Raw genomic sequence first — 19753 nt, forward strand, 5'->3', positions numbered from 1 at the left:
AGCTGTAGTATACTTTTCACTAACACCCATGTGTTTTTTGGGAAAAGAGAATTTAGCTTATACATATCAAATACTTCACTAATCAGGAAGTACAAATATTTGTTTTGCTGAGGAAGATTACAGTCAGATTAGAACTTAATTATGACAATTCTCTTTTGAGTTATACCCTTCTAATTTCCAGAGAGGAGAAACAAACACAGAAGAAGGTGGTTTTTTTAATGATATTTAATATCCATAATACAAACAATAAGTTAAACACAGTAAAAATAATTAAATAAAGCTTGAGGTTCCAGCCCTCATACAAATAATTAAAATCTATAAAATAATTCAAATGTACAAAACAAAGACAAGTTTAAAAATAAACCCAGAATAAGTCTTGGAGAGAAAAAAAAAAAAAATCACTTCCCTATAATATCAGTTAAATGAATGGAAATAAATTTGTGACTTCTGATGCCTGCAGCATTCAAAGGCCAAGTTGTTAAATCTTCTCTGTTTACATGTAGAGAGATTGCATAATCAGACTTTCCAAAGGACCCAGACAACTTCAGCATGTGACCTGGAAGTCCAGCAAGTTTCCATTTCACCTTCTTGCAGCAGTTCTTAAGTTAAATACATTAAGAGTTTGTAATGCTGACTCAGCTACTACTTTTTTCCTCCCACTTTTTGATGCCAAGTCTGATCACTCTCTCAGTACTGGTCTTAATAGGTTAGGTTTGTGGGACATGAGATTTAGTATTATTCAGTACAATGAGGGGAGATTTTAGACTTCAGGTCATCTATAGTATACTTAAGTTGAAACTGTATCAATATTTCCAGAGCAAATGCTGGTTTATAAATGAAGTGTACAGCTAACTTGCTATGCATAGTATTGTGCATGGGAATACTCATTTAAATGTTAAATATTTTAGCTTCCCACTGAGTGGTTTCCAGGTAATCAACCATCTCTCTGCCTCATGCCTCAGGAACACTGATGTGAGTGACTGACCACACAAGCACTCAAAATGAAAGCCTCTCGTGACATTCAGGTCTTCACTGTCCTGGTGTCAGTATAGGCTGACTTTTGTTCATTTCAGTCCAGCTGAAGAAAAAAGTCACTTTGGTTCAGGAAGAAAACGACTCTTGGCAGCTAGCCCATTCATGCTGGAGTCAATCCAATTAAGGTATTGAGTAACTCTGGTGTAAACACCAGGCTTGTTCTCCTTTGCACAGCCATCTCCCCAGCTGACAATCCCATAAACCATCATCCTGCCATTGTGCTCACAGACCATGGGGCCACCGGAATCTCCCTGACAAAGAGAACACATTAGGTCATTTTCTGCAGATGGAGCCTGTGATTGTTTTTGTAGAGTTAAGCAAGCTAGTAAGGACCTATGAGCTAAAGCTTTGATCTTTGAGAAAATTGCTTAGATGGAACAGAAGGTTTGGCATCTGCTGTGATTTGAGCAGTGTCCAAAGCTGAGGAGTTCACTGGCTCCCCCTGTCAGGATCCTCCTGTCAGGATACCAGGAGAACAGTCACCTGGGGAAAAACACCCTCCATCCCCATCCTAAGTTTATAAGCACAGATATTAGACTAGTGATACAAAGTTAAGGCCAACATGCCCAATGCTTCATCACAGAATTATCTCCCTGTGCATAAGGTAATTTTACACTTGAGGATGTTTATTCTTTTCGGTGTCTCCTATGGCCACTCTGCCCAGTAAGATGCAGGGAAATAAACCTAATTTTGAGGAACCTGGAGAAGCTCAGTGCTCATTGTAATCTACCCTATCAAAGATATAGTTAATGTCCAATCTGATTAGAACAGTTGCTATATAGCTCTGATAGATATGCTTGAAAAGATTGAAAATCAGGCCTTGAGGAAAAACAGTAGCTAAGATACTGCACTTCTTACACCTCCAAAGGAGGTGAGACCTGGAGAGGGTAACACCTAACTCTGGTTTCCAACTTTATTTTCAGATGTTTGGCCACACTATAGGTCAACTCCACGTGACATAGTAATTTTCAGTTACATTAGAGACTCTTAGGACTAGCAGAATTACAAGGTGCTGCCAACTAATTCATATAGTAGCTTACATGCATTTGAAATAATTTAGAAAATAAACCAAACCAATTTTACCTTGCAGGCATCAATCTGCCACATGGGATCCCCAGCACAGACCATATTGTCAGTAACTCTAACATCATCATAGTATTCATTTTTGCATTTTCTCTGTGATATTAAGTTCACAGTGGCTGACATCAGTTTTTGAGCATAGAAGGGGTCATCTGCCAAAAAAAAAAAAAAAAGTATTTCATTATTTTCACCCTCCAAGAAAAAAGAAGCAAGAAACCCCCAGAACACAGTTTCTGCACTTAAATTAGCACAATCATTCTAATTATCCATTGAGGTTCTTAGTCTAATCTTATGCAAATCTTATTGGTTTGCTTTTACTATTTATACATGTCTCAGAGAAAAACAAGTCTTCCAAATACAAAATATAAAGCTTAGTTTTTAGAGAGAAGTATTTTAATAATTTTTGATAGAAATTCTGCACAAATGCAATCCTTTGCTAATCCTCCCACACAGCTTTAATTTTTTTCTGCTCCTCATCACACCAGGAATGATAGAAGTTGTGGTTTACATCTTGGCTTACTTTGTATGGTTGACAACCTAGAGAAGCATCAGATAGGAAATGCCATGGAACATGAGCAAAGCTCATCTTCAAGAAATGTACATGGATTATATACAATGGAAAGGAATTTTCTTTTAATATTTCACAGTTCTTGGTGCAAAAATAATCACACTCCCACCATTGTGGAAGACCAACTTTGGGAAGAGAAGTCATTCACTTACAAAAATCTTGTCTTCCATAGCCAGCTATTTCACAGCGGGTATTGTCTTTTAAGTAAAGGTTCCTCTCTGGCAAGCAGACTGTTCTGACATACTTGGATTCTACTGCACACTGTCCAGAAGTTGTCCTTATCCTTACCAAAGCTATGAACCAAGACAGAAAAGATGCAGTTAGATTTGTAAAGCAAGTTTTCCCCCTCAAGTTCTGAGGTCCAGTTCTGTATTCGGTACAGTTAATGGGAATAGTTGCAATTGTATTTAGTTCTGGTTACACGTGACTCCCCTCATTGCTTTTGGAATGAGTCATTACTTAATAACAACATTAGTTTCCCAACACTAAAATTGACAAATGTTCTGACTTGAACTTTCTTCCTCAAAGGATAGGGGCTGATAGTTCAGGCAAAATAGTCTTCAACAGTATCTTGAGATGTTTTAAAACATGAACTTTCTGATTGGCTGTAGAGGGTGGCACCCCCTACCCTGAATGGCTTACAAAAGATTCTTGGATCTTCTTTACCTGCAGCAGCAGGAGGAACATGGAAGGGGTGGTAGAGTTCTAAGTGTCAAGTGCAAGAGTGGCAAGTTGGTTCTGTTCAAGTTGCAGAAACCTAATCTCTGACTGACTTTAGGTATAGGCTTGCGAAACCCAGACTTTCATAAAAGTCTGAATTAATTCAGGATAACCTTCAGCTAATGAGTTGGCTGATATGGCACTCCCATGGTATATGATGAAACCTACTGTGCATGTGTTTTTTCATCATTTACTATATATACAGTGTGATCTTTAAACATAACAAAGTGGCAGAAATGCAATGCTGCCACCATTGCTTATGGGAATGCCATGTCTTCCACAGGTCCAGAGTCTGCCTGCCAGGTAATGCATCTGATATGCACCACAACCAAAATTTCTACAAATGCAAAACTGTCAGCCAAGGGTTTTTTTCAGGCTATTCATGTTCCCCTTCTTCCCATCTCTGATTCTGCTTCTTTTAGAAGATGCATGCCACAATTGCGCAGCCTTCCCCTATCCCAGTGTTTTAAAGGCTTATATTAAGATGACACTTACCAATATCATTCTCATTGCCACCTGTTTCATCTGTAAAGTCAGGGTGAGAGATGATCTCATCAACCATAAATACTTGTTCTTTATCATCAGTAACATTCAGTATGGACTTCCCAAGGAAGACTTTGTAGGCAGATTTGTTTATACGCCCTCTTGACCTGAGTGAGAGTAGAGACATTGATAAGATTGCTGATTTCTGAGAGTAAGATCAACAGCTGAGATCCAGCCCCAGTTCTTTTTCATATTTATTTTAGTGCAGATAAGAAAAAGTAAAATTTAGTCTGCTTTGAAAGTTGATCCAATACTCTGAAGGAAGGCATCCTAATTTCACATTTGAAGGGATTAAGGTAGATATTCAGACACTTTGAAACATGCCTATCTAGTTGCTACTAATGCAAGGCGTTGGCCTTAAGAATCCTCTGCAGGATGCCAAAAGGATCAGCTTTCCACAAAAATTCAATAGAAAAACACCCATAGATGTATTGCACAGCTCATCAGTACAATCATTAAGTTTGGGAAATGGCTAAGGTAAAAATGAAATCCTGGCACCAATATATACACTGGGCTGGTTAAATTGCACCTTGTTATGCTAGTTCATTCTGTTAGATGTGGGATCCCACAGGCTTAATGTTTATTTTGCTGCTCTTGTTTTGTTCAAAGGAACATTCTTACTGTGGTGCATTCCAAAGGGTTGCTCAGGGAGCACTGCACTAAGAAATCAGTTGAAGATAGTTGCAAGTAAGAAGCCCATGGAGCTGGACACTTACGGATTGTGGAAACAGTGTGCAGCTGTCAGCACCCAGCAAGGGTCAATGAGGCTGCCACCACACTGGAAGATGTCCATGCCCCTTAGGGTTTGGAAGATGCCAGCTATCCAAGGCTGAGACTCAACCTCTGCCTGCCTTCCACCAACAATCTTGAAGGCCCTGCTGATACTTCTTTGACCACATGTAGGTCCTGTGAAAAGAAAAATTTTGTTCAGATGTTCTTACAAATAAACTCCAACCTTGTGCTATTAGGAATACAACTAAAAAAAAACAAAGCACCAATTGTGTTGAAACTAATATTACTTACCACACTTGTCTATGTTGCAAGGTGTTTCTCGAATGACAGATCCCCTTCTGGTGTAACACCAGGGCATGCTCCTTCCATTTGGGTTTCTAAAAGATGAAAAGAGTGGTCTTTTCATGAAGACAGTCTGTAAGAGTCATAGTATCTTAAAATCCCAGGTGTTTTGGGATTTAAAAAAAACCTCTCTGAAAAAACCCAAAATATTTTGTTGCAAGGGAAAAATGCTTTGGAAAGTCACATTGCAAATACTTTTCATCAACAATTCAGCTCCGTAATGTTAGTTTTTAAAAAACACGTTTCTCACTGAACCACCTCCGGATCTGTGGTAATAGAAGTTATCACAGGAAGAGTGATGCTTTTCTTACCTGCAGTAGCTGTGTTTGCCCAGCCCAAGCTGCAAAGCATTCTCTGAGTAAGCATTGTAAAGACCCCTCCTGAATAGTGACTGCGAGTTCCAGGGCAGACATTTGTCTTCTGTTGCCATCCCTCTGTAGCTCTCCCCATTTTCAGTATAGCATGTGCTGCCAGTGTCTGAGAAAATAAATCTTTTATTAGCAGCACATTTGGGCTCATAATTGTTCTGTGACAGACAGACAAATCCTCCCAATGAGGAAAAAAGTTATTACATTACACTCAAAGACAGATTGACTAGATTGACAGATTTTGCATCTATCTAGATTGACTAGATATTGTTACTAAATTTGCTCTCTATGGATTTTGAGCATCAGGTAGCTTGCACTTTAAAGCATGCATATTAATTCTCTAACAGTTTAAGTGACCTTCACAATCTGATAAGTTCTTCTGCCTCTGAACATTCACAAACCAGCTTATTTTTTCCCACCACAAACTGAAAGAAAGGTTGAAGTAAACAACCTTAGTGAGGAGGCAGGGACAATAAAAATTAGAGATCATTATTTTGCACCAACATTTACTTGCTTCTCCTCATTTAGCCTGTTAGCATAAACTGCTAAAGGCTATCCAGTCATGTTTCTGGGTAATACTTTCACTTGGCATTTCATATTAATTATTTGACTACCTTTTAGACCTTTCTAATAAATTTAGCTAGCATTAGGAAGACAGATACTCTACCTAGTTCACAGTGAAGCCCAGTGTATCCATATGGACATATGCAACGACCAATTCCACTAAAGGTGTAATAGGTAATGCACGTTCCTCCATTCAAACAAGGGCATTCTGTAAGTAAAAGACATGACTAATTATAGACTAAACATTTGAATGCAGAGGTGAAATGTAATTAAAAATAAGGTACATTTTGGTGTTTCAGTATCATTAAGGGTCTTCTTATATAAAGGAGCAAGCATAGGATAATGAGTTCTTTTTAGGTACAAATAGAACAGACAGATGCTTACCCTTGTATTCTGATTTACGTTTATACAGCTTGTAGTACCTCCAGCTATAAATCTACAGGGAAAAAAAAAAAAAAGGATTTTTTAAGGAGGCAGATCCTTTTATCATCTTTCATCATCTTTTCCCTACTCTATTCCCTACTGCACACCTTCAACAGTTTAGATTTTTGCATGTAGCTACCTGCTGAACCGGCTCTGCACTTCAGAAGTGGAGCTCTAATTAAGCTAGACAGAATGGGGAAGGAAAACCCAATCCCATGTCATGCAAATAAAAACCACCAAAAAAGCCCAAGCTTAGACAAGCCCTGCTGAGCTGTGCCACTGCATCAAGTCAACATTGCAATTATTTATGCTGTAAGAACCTAAGCAGCTTTTAATGGTCACTGTCCTTAAAACAGGGAAGGAAACCTCACCCTCTCCACCAAGCAGTACAGCAAAGATGCAACATTCATCAATTGCCCCTGACACTTTGGTGACCTTGGTGCTTCACATTTGTGCCATAGAATAAAAGCCAGAAAATTTATTCAACAATGGATTCTGTCCTTCAAAGTATTCCCTCTGCTTTGCAGGCTGGGTATGCCTTTCTCCATTAAATAATATTAGGCTTTTGATAAATGTAAAAAACTTACAGACTCTAGTCCCGTGACAAGTGCACCCAAGGTTATTGTGAGGAAGATGAGTAACTTCATGTTGTTAGTTAACTTCTCCCTTTGTCTTCTTCTATCTGTATTATTTGGTTCTGAAAATAAAAGGGAAATTTAGTGTCATGCTGTAGTTTGCAGAGTCAGCTATCTTGCTTCTATTGTCTTCAGTTGGTTTCAGAATAAATTACAACACAACTGCTGAAGAATTAAGCATTTACTTACAGTGAGGTATCTGCTTATTTCCATATATTAAATCAGAGGTTGTACTTTAAAGCTTTTTTTGGTAGAGGCAGCAATATCTTTTGTTAAGAGTGCAAATGAAGCAAGGAAAGAGAAATTGGAAAAATATATACTCCATTTTTGCATTATGAACTGAAAGTTGGAAACTGGCAGATGTATTTAGCTGGTACCCAACCTATTTAACTGCCCATTGCTATCTTCAAGGAAAGCATTGAGCTTGCAACTTCAGGGTGTGAAAGAAAACTCCTTTTTCCAGTACCTCTGTAGTTATCAGCTGCATCTTGTTGATGCTCAGCATTTAGGTAAGCCTGGCCACCTGCCTCTGACCACTGACAGCTCTTGAAAGTCTGCTGGTGATGTTGCCTCACTTATTTACAATATTAGAGGTTTACAACATACTCTATCTTGATTTCTTATATGCAGCTGGATCTTGTAGCCAAGCATGCATAAGAATTTTACCAATAGCAAATAATTATCTTGTAATAACAATGGGAGTACAGTAAAATCCCATACGCCTTTTTCTCTTTTTTAAATTGCAGTGTAAGTCATGGGAGGAAAAAAAAAAAAAAAACAAACCCAAAAAACAGTGCAGTAGAAGAGGCTGTACAGAACTGAGCTGGTGCTGGAGACCTGCTCCACACTGTACTTGCTTCAGGTTTCTGGAGTAATTCCAGTTTGGTCCTGCAGACTGAATGCCTGCTGATGTGTGAATTGCACCTTCTAGTTTTACTTCATTTGGAAGAAATGGAGTGCAAGGACTCTACAGCTCATTACTGAACACGCCTAACTCACATTAAGTTCACACATTCAGTGGCATGAACCAAAACATGGAGTATAAAAATAACTTGATTGATTCAGAAAACAGACATTATTAGACATTACACACAAAAACACTAATGCAAGAAAGCAAATTATACCTTGGTACTTGGCTATGCACGCTTTTCAGATTCACGTGAAATTTCAGCAGATATACTTCCCTTCAGCATTATTAAGACAATTATTTTTAGCATTTTTGACAGCAATACAGGTAATTTATTCCTTGTTACCATAACTAATTTCTCAGGCCTAACCTCTGCATCGCAAACAGCAGTAGTGCTGATTCCTTTAAAAATTCTGACATACTGTGGCAAGCAGAACTGACCTTCCCTGCTGCTGCATCACAGCAGCTTTCAAATTGCATAGAAAATTTTTAAAAATTTAAAGAACAGTCGATCGACTTAGACGCCGCACTGGTGCCCGTAGCTGCGGACTGGGCTCTGGAGGCACGGCACTTACCGGCGGCGGTGCCTGGGCGGCGGAGCCGGTGCTGGGTCTGGGGCCGGTGCTGCAGCTGGTGCTGTGCTGGATCCGCAGCAGCTCTCGGCAGATCGCAGCCCGGCTCCGGACTATAAAGGCAGAGCCGGGGCGGTGCCGCCGCTGCCCTGCCCGCTCCGCGCCGCCCCTCGGCGCTCGCTGCCCGCGCTGCCCGCCCTTACTCAAGGAGGAAATGGTCCGTTCGGGGAAGGGGAGCGCGGTTAGGGCCAGCGAACAGCTTTGTACGGGGTCAAATCTCTGGAAGGGGCTCCTTGGAAGGGGCTCCTTGGTTACCCCGCGGCACTTAGCAATTCCTTAGGGACATTTATAAAAACAAAAGAGGAATATGAGTGCGAGCTATGAAAGGAATGACTAGAAACATGGCTGGAGTCGTGACAGAATGATAATGATAAGGTGTATGTATATATGCATTAGTAATAAACGTAGAATGATTTGAAAGCACGCCTGAAGATACAAGCAAATGTGGTGCTTTTTATTCATATGGCGCTACCCATAATGAGCGAGGCACAAGTGATTTTTTAATTAATTCAGAATAAAATTATTTCACGTGTGAGTTAAACACAGCCCGCTGGGAGGGAGTATTGGGTCAGAATGTGCACTTGAAGCACCGGGTGTGTTTTCAGAGAGCTGTCTCCAGCTGAAACGCAGGACATCGGGGCGAGTAGGTGCAGTTCTCATGCCAGCTGGAATGCCTTAGGACACGGGGCTTACAGCGGCTGCTAAACTCATCTCCTCCAAATTACTTACGCTCCCTTGGCTCTGGCTGCTCGTGAGAAAGTGGTTGTGCTTTTCTTATAATTTCTGTCTCCAAAAGAAGTATTCAAAGCAGCTCATTTCATGAGATGAGCATGGAGATTTGAAGTGACATGTCTAAGAATGCAGACCCAGCACAACAGATAGTCTTTCCTGGCCCAGTTAAATATCATTTTTTTCACATTATGCTGTGATGTTAGCAATGCAGTGAATAACAGCAAACCAGTACATAACATTTGTGGGTGTATTCATAGGGTTTAGCTTCAGGTAGTACACGTGACTAAGGTGAGGTAGGTCTCCATAGGCTGTGTAGCTGATGAAGAGCAGCCTCTTTAGAGGTCAGGTCAGAGGAGTTGACCTGAAATTCCCTCTAAAGTAATGTTTTCATAACTTGACAATTCAGAGCTCAAGGAGGCTACCTTTATCTGTTTGCCATGTAAGAACTGATGTGACTATGGCTCAGCTTTCTTCTTCCCTCCCCATTTTCTATCTGTGTCAAGTCTGTGGTATAACCATACTTTTATTTAGGTGCTGTTTTCATGCATTCTCTATTCCTTTCTGTTCAGATCTTCAGGCTCACATCACAACTCAGTGTGCAGAAAGCACACTGAGTTCACTGAATGGCAGGAACTGAGTCAAGAGAAACAGCTCAAGCTGCAACTCTGAAGTGAACGTAGGTAAAGAACAAATCTTTCTGAATTTCAGGAGAGAAATTTGTCTGACATTTTGTGGTGCCTCAATTTATCAACATCACAAGTAATTACACCCTCTAAGAAACAGGGCAGAAAGTATAAGGGTAGAAACCCCATGGCACTCTCTTCATTTCAGAGCAGTGGCTATCCACTAAACTTACCCTAAGGGATGAATTCTTCAGAGGGGGGAATAATCCAGATTTTAAAAGCAGTCTGGAACATTTACTCAATTAATTTTAGTACACCAACCTTACACATAATAAATGAAGAAATAGATTACGGTTTGATTCATGGGAAAGCAGGGAAGAGCCTGGATGCAGGAAGAGGAGGACTCCTCAGGCCTGGACAGCACTTCTCCTTCCTCCTCCATGCTCCCAAGAAAGAATCTCTAGGCCTCCCTCAAACTCTCCTGGAAAAAACCCTAGAGCAACCATGTTTCCTCTTTTATATTTTTGTTTCCTGGGAAGTGTGATCTGTTATCCTCTCCCTGAACCTTTGACCAAGCTGTGCAGATAGCCCCTGTTCCTCATTTTCTCCCTAAAGCCTGCAGGTTTGCACTTGTTTTCCAGATCCAAGAACCAAAACCTTTTGTTGTCTTCACTCTGACATGAGATACAGCAAGATTCAAATCTCCCTTTTTCTACCATTTGTCATATCCTTGGGATTTACCTGAAATATTGTACTTCTTAAGTACATCTGGAAGGCCCCCAGGAGATTGACTTGGACTGCGGTGTCACTCTGTTTGAATCAGACTGGTGACAGCTATAGGTCAGAAATTCTGATGTGTTTGCAGTGCTGCTTTAAAATTATCAAATTCCTTTGGTCTAAATATTTGTACTACCTAGATAGGTAAATGAGCTATAGTTGACACTGGACTAGATTGCACTGAAAATGTGATTTAGTAGAAAGATATCCAAGCCAGCTGCAAATAAGTTTGTTTTGGTGTTACAAGTAACTTCACAGCTGCATTATCTTTACGAGCATTAAATTAATTAGGGAAGCAGAAATGCATGAGATAATTTACAATGCCTAGATTCACTGAGCTGACCGATGACTGGCACAACAAGAGCTGCAGTGAAGTTTCAGGTGAAATAAATCCTTGGAACTTTTTTATGTGCCCTGTCTTAAGGCAGAGACCTTGGAAGATCTGTAGCATGGCATTTCTGCCATGTCCTCCATCTGACCTCAAAGCTGGTGCTGCCAGCACAGATGGGAAATGCACGTGCTCAGGGAGTGGGAGGGATGAAACAGGACCGGTTCTGCTACCAAGAGATTTTTGGTAGCTTCAGGGTCAGCATTTGTTCTTTATTGCATGTCTCAGAGTTTAGAAGGGCCTGGTTACAGGCCATGTCTTCTCTCCAGGACAAGATTGTGATAGGACAGAGGAAAAGCACATCTTTATAACTCAAAGGCAAAGTTTTTTGAGAAGAACAGTGAATAAAGTTAAATGCCTACTGCAAGATTCTCAGTGGAAGTGGAACTTACTTACTTAGTAGATACTGATTATGAGAAGTCATGAGGCTTAAGAGAGAAACACTTGTACAGACTCATGACCAGTTTTGTATTTTGAGAGGTACTTTGTGCTTTCCACTGATTATTTCCTTTTCCTTTTACATACCTGTGATTTCATCACTTTGATCTCTTACCAAAAATTGGCAGAGGTGTAGGCGGGATAAAAGGAAGAAAGACTTCCGAAGAAAAAGAGGTGGTAAATGAAAAGTGCTAAAGTGACGTAGTAGAAGGCACTTTACCTGTTTAGTATGAGTACAGCATCTACATGAGAAAATACTACTCACAAAATCTCAAGTAATTAGCTCATTTTTGTAGTCAGGGCTGTTAATAATAAGGCTTTATATATTTCTCTTGTTTGCACCTGGATTATATCAGAGAGTAAAGAAAATTTATACACTTATTATGTGCTCCTAATGTGATTTGAGTCTGCAGTCATGTAGCACTTCTCTGAAATAGAAGTCAGATGCAGTGGATCTAACCCTGAAGAGCAAGTAGTATCAGATGGACAGCCAGGCAGTTCTTGGGTTGCTGTGATTTTGTGGTTTAGTTTTCAGTTCCAAATAAAAATCTTGCTGATTCTTTTAATTTATTGTTGAAGTAACTTGAATGTTTCAGACTAATCGGCCAGCCTGACTTAGCAAATTTAGGAAAGATAGCATTCCATTCCAGCTAGATGAGAACACTGACCCTCAGAGAAATACTGGGGTTTTATCTCATGGTGGTACACTGAAAGAGATTATGAGGCTTGCATTGTTCTGCAGAAGTTGCTGGGGTGGAAGTATTATTGGTTACAGTGTTCATTTTCACAGCTGATTATAAAGTATTAAAACTCAAGAGAAACACTGTCTACCATACATTGACTCTGGTGGTCCATCAGTAAATCCCAAAAGGCTAGAACTCTCAAGGAGTTAAATAGCTATAAATATTAGTAGCAAGAAGTGCTACAGAAGTGCTGGTACCTACAAGGAAAATTTAGGCCTGAGGCTTTATATATTGCTTGAAGTGTGGTGATCATGTGGTGCATGTTCTGGTCTATATCCAGCACAAGTAACATCAGAATTAGTCCTTTGACTAGTAAAATGTGTGGTTTGCCAACGTGAATTTCAAGTCCTCTCTACTCATGGTACATTATGAATGGAGAAGTTTCAATTTGCGTGTGAGCGGTTATGTGTGCTTAAACCTCTGTCATCTCAAATGAAAGAACAGGGTTAAACCACACATTGAGTATTTGCTTAGCGATTAAGATACAAAAGCTAAGAAAACACCTAGAAGTCATGCCAAAAGATTGGCATGACTTGTCTCTATAAAGATAATAGTTTGCTGTTGTCAGTTTTGTTAAAGAAATTAGTTTGTCATTGAATTAAGTAGCCCCAGCTATGGGTATAGAATTTAAGGAACATAGCTATATTTACCATTGCTTTATGTATTGGAATGTAGCTTCAAACTAGAACAGGATTTTTGGTCAGTCAGGAAGTGTGTTACAAGTTTAAGGGAAATTTTCTGGTATGAAGTTCATTTAGATTATTTTGTCTTCATCTTGAAAAACATGGGTACTTTTACAGTAAAACATTTTGTATTCTCTCTGATGTTATCCAAGTTAAATTTTTAAATCAGTTTATTTCTATAATAACTGGAATTACTGAATAAACCATTAGATTTTGAAATGTAAACAAATAAATTTCAAATGTTACATTATCACTATTCATAAAGTTAAAAATATAATTTTTATCTTTAATCTTATTTTCTCAAATTACTGTTTGTATGAGTCCCAGGAATTTCCAAAGTAGCTGATTTAAGTTGAACATGATTCATAAAAGTTCTTCTACTTTAATGACTCTTGATTACTTGTCAGTTGTTTGTGGTTGGAATCTGAAGCAAATAGTGATCTCATTTCCTTTAGGTACAATTCAGCTACTCAGGTTTCTTTATTTATTTTTTATTTCTTTTTCCTTGCTGCCTACTCCTTTTCCTCTTATCTCTGTTGTCTGTTTGCCTAGAAGCAGCAGAGCATTCTCATTTGAGGGCTGCTGGACTCTCTCAGATGCCTGTGGGCACTTCTTGTGGCTTTGCAGGCAGTGGGAGTAGCCAGGCTTTATCTCTAGCTCAGGCAGTGTCACCTTGAGCCCTGTGAAATCCCTGGCCTCTTTCATTCCTGTATAGAGAGCAGCTGCCACACGAGTGTTCTTGTTTTTGTATACAAAGATTTGTTGTTTCAGTGAGCTGTCCGGATACGGATATTTTTCAGAGCAGTGATGATCACATCTCATGGTTTCTTCATCAGCTTGATGTGCACCTGCTTTTAAACTATGCTTTGTATCTCATCTAGCACTTATGGTAATTCATTGATTATGGAAATCAGCAATCTCTTTGACATTTGGTCAAATTGCTCATTTGAGACAGCTAACACCTAAAATTTGAAGATTAGATGAGCTACAGATCTTGCACCCAGATTAAAAATACTTGAAAATTATGTTTGTGTTTTAGTATAGGCCTTTAGTTGAAATCAAAGTGCGGATAGCATCAGGAAAACACAAAAGCATTTCTGAGTCTGAAAGTAGAAGGCAGAAAACAAATAACAAGGGTTTTTAGGGATTCAGTTGTGCTTCGTTTGGTGATCCTAAACCCTGAACTAGAATATTTTTCGAAAGAATCCTTTTTCTACTCTACCATTTACTGGTCTGGAATAGCACACTGAAATCCAACACTGGAAATTTACAGAAACAGCTGATTTTGAACTATTATTTCTGCAGTGCGTCAGTCAATCAGACGCACATTCCACAGGAAACCCAACAAACTGAAAGCATGCCAGTTACCATATTTCTGGAGAAAAAAAGATTTGCTAAAATCTTGGAAGAAAACAACTTCTGAGGATTGACCTCTGCAAGCTGTGTCCCAGTGATGGCGTATCTAAGGAAGCAACATGCTCTAAACCCCCTGTGCAATACAGCCCAGGCGAGAGAACTGGCACTGTTCATCTCTGTGAAAAGCTTCCTGGGAAGATCATTTAGGATTCCACTCTCTCTAAAGCCTTAATCCTCTAAAGAAATACAAGATACAGGAAAAATAACTCTTAATGACATTAATAATGGACTGAAGAAGCTCTGAAGAGAAAAAGGCAGGTCTGTGAATGTATAGTTGAAGGAAAAGGTTACTAAATGCACAAAGATGGTAGAGCCCATAAAGCAGTACTGCCCAGTGTGGCAGGCAGTCTCAATAGACTTGCTAGTGAACAGCTGTTGAACAATTCAGAGGATAAAGAGTTTTAAGGACAAAAAATAAGTTGCTTCCTGGGTGCTGTTGAATAACCACATTCTTCCTGCATAAGGTCATAAAGAAACTGTGCTGAGAAGAAAGGAGAAACAGAATTAACTTGGGCACTCTTGGGAAATAATAGTGTGTATATCGGGAGCTCTAATAATAGTACTTATCTTCCCCCCACTACCACTCCTTTGGATGTTTTGTCTGCATTCTTCCTTTTATTTTAGTTTACTTCCTGTAACTTATTCCTAGTACGATGTTTTGGTTTAGGGCAAATTTGGGAGAAAACCTCCAAAGAGCCCCACTAGGAAGCAAACACAAGTGGCCCCTTCCCTAGTTGGTTCAGGAAGATATTTTCTTAGAGAGAAGTGGAAAAAAACCTGTTTATTTAAAAGGTAAAGTACTGTTTAGCACAAAAGAAACCCTTAATACTGAACAACAAAACCTCTTGCTGCTCTGAAGAGATGACAAATTTAGAAAGTCTTTCTCCTGTGGGTGGTAGCTTTGCTCAGCCTGTTATCAGTCCCTCCAGCGGGGAAAATGCCCCTGCCTAAGCCAGGCCCTGGTGGGCCACAGGTACAAGCTCCTGGTGCTTCACCTGGGTCTCCAGTCTAGAGCAGATTCAAATAATTCCAGGAAAAAAAAGGAAAAAACCCACAACTTTCCAGGGAACTTCTCTGCTTTAGTTAGTCAAAAATTAACCAAAAGCAAAGGGGTGCTCTCTCCCGCTGTCTACCATGGCAACAATGTCCAGAAGACAAAGCGATGAAACTCCCATTTCTATGTTTTAAAAACAACTGCCTTAGACAGTCCACTGCTTCTCTTACCCCACCCCCCTCAGTCCCAAAGCCAGCCTTAATTTCTGGGCTAAACAGACAGATGGGGATACAATTCAACAACAAAGTCACTCTAGGACATTCCACCTTTTATGCCCATATTGTCAACACATTAACAAAACTAATACATATTCTAACTTTGTACACACATACATTATGCATACACATATATATATGGTATACAGTAATGTACAAATAACAGCAGTAACAGTTAACAAACAATGGTATTTGCATATGGTTTTTACTTAATAATTAAAGTTCCTTGAGGTACATATTTATTGCTCCATTGTTTTGCATTATATACAATATGCAACTTGGTTTTTGAGCAAAGATAACTTTACGAATGGGTTTGTCTGTACTTGAAGCCAAATTGACTTAAACTGTTTTTTTAACAAACTTTTGGCATGCACTACTAGGACTTTGTTTTTATCTACTATATGCAGGGGTTCAGAATGGGCAGAGTTTGCTTGATTTGTGGAGCTTTGGGTGTTAACTAACCAAATGTTAAAATTACAATAAGACACCCAAAATTATCCCAAAACCCAGCCAGAATCCAGGAATTTCTGAGAAAAAAACTGTGAAAATGAGTGGGCAAAATATCTGGAGGTAATGTGACTTAAACGGCCCCAAAATCCCTAAAATCGCACAAAAAATTGGCACAAAAACTCCTGAAATCTGCATTGAAACCACACTAAATTGGTGAGAATGCCAGGGATTATAGGGAAAAACATCAGGAAAAAAACAGGATGAATTCAGTTTAAAACATAAAAAAATGTCCCAAAATTCACACTAAGAAATGCAAAACTCCCCCAGAAATTGAATGAGAAATGGCTAGAAAAAGTCCTAAGATCTACACTAAAAATAAAAAAATGTCCCCAAAATCCAGGCTAGATGCTGTTTCTAATTTTTGAAAGATTTTCCACTTAACGATTTTAAAGTGGTTTTTAACAGTCCATTGTACTTTTCCACTCCCTGCAGCTGGTGCAAGGTAGGATATGGTACATGCACTCAATGCCATTTTTTTTAGCCTAGGTATTTACGAGGTTATTTTTGAAATGAGTTCTGTTGTCAGACTTAATTTTTTTAGGGGTAATGTGCCTCCACAGGACTTGCTTTTCCAGGCCCAGGATGGTGTTTTGGGCAGTGGCGTGAGGCACAGAGTAGGTTTTTAACTATCTAGTGGTGGTTTGTGAGCACACAGTGCTTGCCTTGGCATGTTTGGGGCAGTGTGATGTAATCAATCTGCCAGGCCTTTCCATATTCATATTTGGACTATTGCTCACTAGAGGGGCTTTACCTGTTTGGCTTGCTTGATGGCAGTACACGTTTTACAGTTACAGATAACTGTATAGCTCTATCTGGCTACAGGCAGGGCCCCTCTAAGCCTAGTTATCCTTATTTCCCTGGGCATAAGTCTTAGAGGTTTCTTTAAGGGGATTGGACATGTCATTATTATCATCATCATTTGGAAGTGAAAACATATCTAAAGAAAGCTGTGCTTGTGCTTGCTCCCCTTATCCTTTCTAATGCAATTGAAGACTCTATGGAAAAACAAGGTGGATTTAAAAAAAAATATATATATAAAAAGAAAAAGGGAGATGGCAGAACCTTTTCATATATCACAAACCCAACAGAAAAACAAAACTTTAAAAAATATGTTTTGTTTGCAAAATCAGCCTTTTTTCTTCTTTGTGCAAAGTCTTCCAGAGGGAAGTTCTGGCATAGAGTGACCCCATCATCAGTCCCAGCAGGAGTATTCCTGCCACAAAACAGGAATACTTACTTTCTTGTCTCTCCCCTCTGTTTCCATGGCTTTTTCTTGGCTGTACTCACTACTTATGCCATTCTGTGATTTTGGTTACGATGGCTGGAAATTATAATGTTCTCTTTCTTCTGAAACATAAGTGTGTTTTTGACCAAAATATCTCAATTTGAGATACAACACATGACCTCCATCATGTGGAGTTTTTGGAGTGTGTTTTCCCATTTTTCCCTGAGAGATGCAAGGAGTATGCTCACTTCCTTCTATGGCCCAAGCAGTGAGAGAGACCATAATTTACAGGAGAGATGAAGGCAAGGTGGAGAGCAGACTCCGTGCTAATAAATCTGTGAGGCTCAGCATCTTGGGCTGCAGGATTGTACTGTCGTAGTCATGACCAGAAAGGTAGGGAGGGAGGTGGGGAGATGGGGGAAGATGCAGTGATAAATGTCATTTGCAAGGAGAAGGGTAAGAAAAATTGTTATTGGCAGAAATAGAAGAGCACACTGCTGCAAAAAGTTGAAAGATAATTATCCATGGACTTAATATCAGAAAAATTACTGTGTGGACAATGTAGGTTGGCCACATGAGTTATTGAGGTGGACTCAGCATCCAAAGGATGAGTGTGAGAGGATAGGCCTAGAGGGCCTATATGTCATGAGGTGCTGTGATAGTGAAAACAAATTATGTAGAGTTGACTCAGTGAAGAACAGGCATAAGATACAGGATGACTTGATTAAAGAGAATTCCACAAGAGATGCCTTTGCAGGAGCTTGTCTGAGTGCAGACAAGAAAAACACAGTTGCAATTTTCAAGGCTTATGTCAGGCAAAAAAGTTGCATTGCTTTCAAGGGTGCCAAAGAATGTGGAAGATGGTTGTTTTGGACCCAGAAGGACTAAGAAAGATGGAGCTCTGTTATAACTGAGTTAGATGATATAAAAAATTAATACTAGAGAGATGTTTGTATTTACTCTTTGACAGAATTTACAGAAAGTTTACAGTAGATATGTAACATCACCCACATAGAGATGGCAAATTAGATTGTGTTTTCAAGTGAAAAAAAAAAAAAAAAAAAGGAAACCAGAAGAGAGCCATTTAAAAGTAAAAAATGTTGTGCTAGAAGAGTGTGAAGAGATTCAGTGAAGAAGAGAATTGTGGAATATGACCAGTAATGTGTAAAGGAAGCTTTCCAAGCCCAGAAAAACAAGGGCAGAACTCTGGCTCTGAGCAGTCCTGTGAAAATAGTTTGAATTTCATGCAAGGGATGGATTGAAAAAGAAGATTGGAGGAAGCCTAAACTGGATTTGGAGGAGAAGCTCCACTGTTAAGTTTGTGTCTGGCAAGCTCTAAGGAGATCACCATGTGAAGGGGTTGCAAGTATCCAGTGGGATATTCTTAAGGTAAGACAGTGTAGGAAAGAATTGGATTTTCCCTCATGGCACCTGGTGATGAACATTCATGTTGCCATCCAATAGGAAAGCTTTTGTGAATTCCCATGAAAGCTCATGTGAATTCCCCTGAGATAAATGGAAATTTCTAACATAGTCTGTGTAATACAATTCATTATATGGAACTGCTTCTATGAATAAGCATTACTCAGTGGTTGTAAGGAACATCGGGACAAATCTTAGGCTACTGTATTGTGCTGCACTGAATATTACTTAAAATCACCTTGTGCTGCACTGAACATTATTTAGAAGAAAAATAGCTTAGGTAGATGCTCATTTTCTGTTCATTTCAATGGAATAGGCCCAAAATACCTACTAAACCAGAGATGTGAACTCTCTTCTGAAATATGTTTATAAGCTCAATTGCTCCATAGCATCTTTAAACTACTTTAACAGGGGTCAGCATTTGGCCTGTAATAACTCATTACTGTTTTCTTGTATTTACCAAATTATAGAAAAAGCCCGCTGTAGAACATTTGTTTCAATGGAATACCTCTTCCTGTAGGCTAGGTGGTTATTCGATTGTCTTGTGGGCCTCAGATCTATTTCTCTCTCTAGAGAAATATTTTCATCAGAAAAATATGCCTTGAGAGGGAAGGCACTGAATGCAATGATTCTGCAAATATACTGAATGACCTGTTTAATGCTTTTAGGGGGTGCTCTCATGGGACATGAGGACATCGAATAGCTACTTTTGGCATTCTGAACCAGGTCAAGCAAATTTTTTTTTAATGTTTCCATGCCTAAGTTTGATATATACAGAAATTAAGCTGGTAAGATTGATGATTTTCAAGCTAAATTCCAATAAAGGCAATGTAGGCTACTAGGTCACTTGCTTCAGATAGTTTTAGGTGATTAATTGCTATTTCTCTGCCTTTCATTCTTCCCCTGTGTGATTCATAATGAAAAAGGGATTTATCTTGTCTTTCAAGGTATAGTGATATATTAGTAGGTGATTCCACA

General features: G+C 39.3%; 1 protein-coding gene across 1 annotated transcript; it reads right to left on the reverse strand.

The window, feature by feature from the left end:
• Nucleotides 1-207: 207 nt before the first annotated feature.
• Nucleotides 208-8538, reverse strand: PLAU (plasminogen activator, urokinase). The gene is made up of 11 exons (XM_079313202.1): nucleotides 8493-8538; nucleotides 6963-7072; nucleotides 6337-6388; nucleotides 6056-6160; nucleotides 5332-5497; nucleotides 4970-5055; nucleotides 4663-4852; nucleotides 3899-4053; nucleotides 2836-2976; nucleotides 2119-2267; nucleotides 208-1286 (listed from the first exon to the last, which is right to left on the reverse strand). The coding sequence occupies exons 2-11, from the start codon at nucleotides 7020-7022 to the stop codon at nucleotides 1092-1094; spliced, it is 1299 nt and encodes a 432-aa protein (XP_079169328.1). The 5' UTR covers nucleotides 7023-7072; nucleotides 8493-8538; the 3' UTR covers nucleotides 208-1091.
• Nucleotides 8539-19753: the final 11215 nt, after the last annotated feature.

This window comes from Erithacus rubecula (assembly GCF_903797595.1).
Source record: "Erithacus rubecula genome assembly, chromosome: 9".
In the NCBI taxonomy this organism is placed as follows: domain Eukaryota; kingdom Metazoa; phylum Chordata; class Aves; order Passeriformes; family Muscicapidae; genus Erithacus; species Erithacus rubecula.

Bases quoted from the DNA above. Each gene is read 5' to 3' on its own strand.
- PLAU (XM_079313202.1), bottom strand. From the start codon at position 7,022: ATGAAGTTACTCATCTTCCTCACAATAACCTTGGGTGCACTTGTCACG. The intron at 6,161-6,336 runs GTAAGCATCTGT...TTTTACTTACAG, and splicing joins ACGTAAATCAGAATACAAGG to AATGCCCTTGTTTGAATGGA. The intron at 1,287-2,118 runs GTAAAATTGGTT...TCTCTTTGTCAG, and splicing joins GGCAGATTGATGCCTGCAAG to GGAGATTCCGGTGGCCCCAT.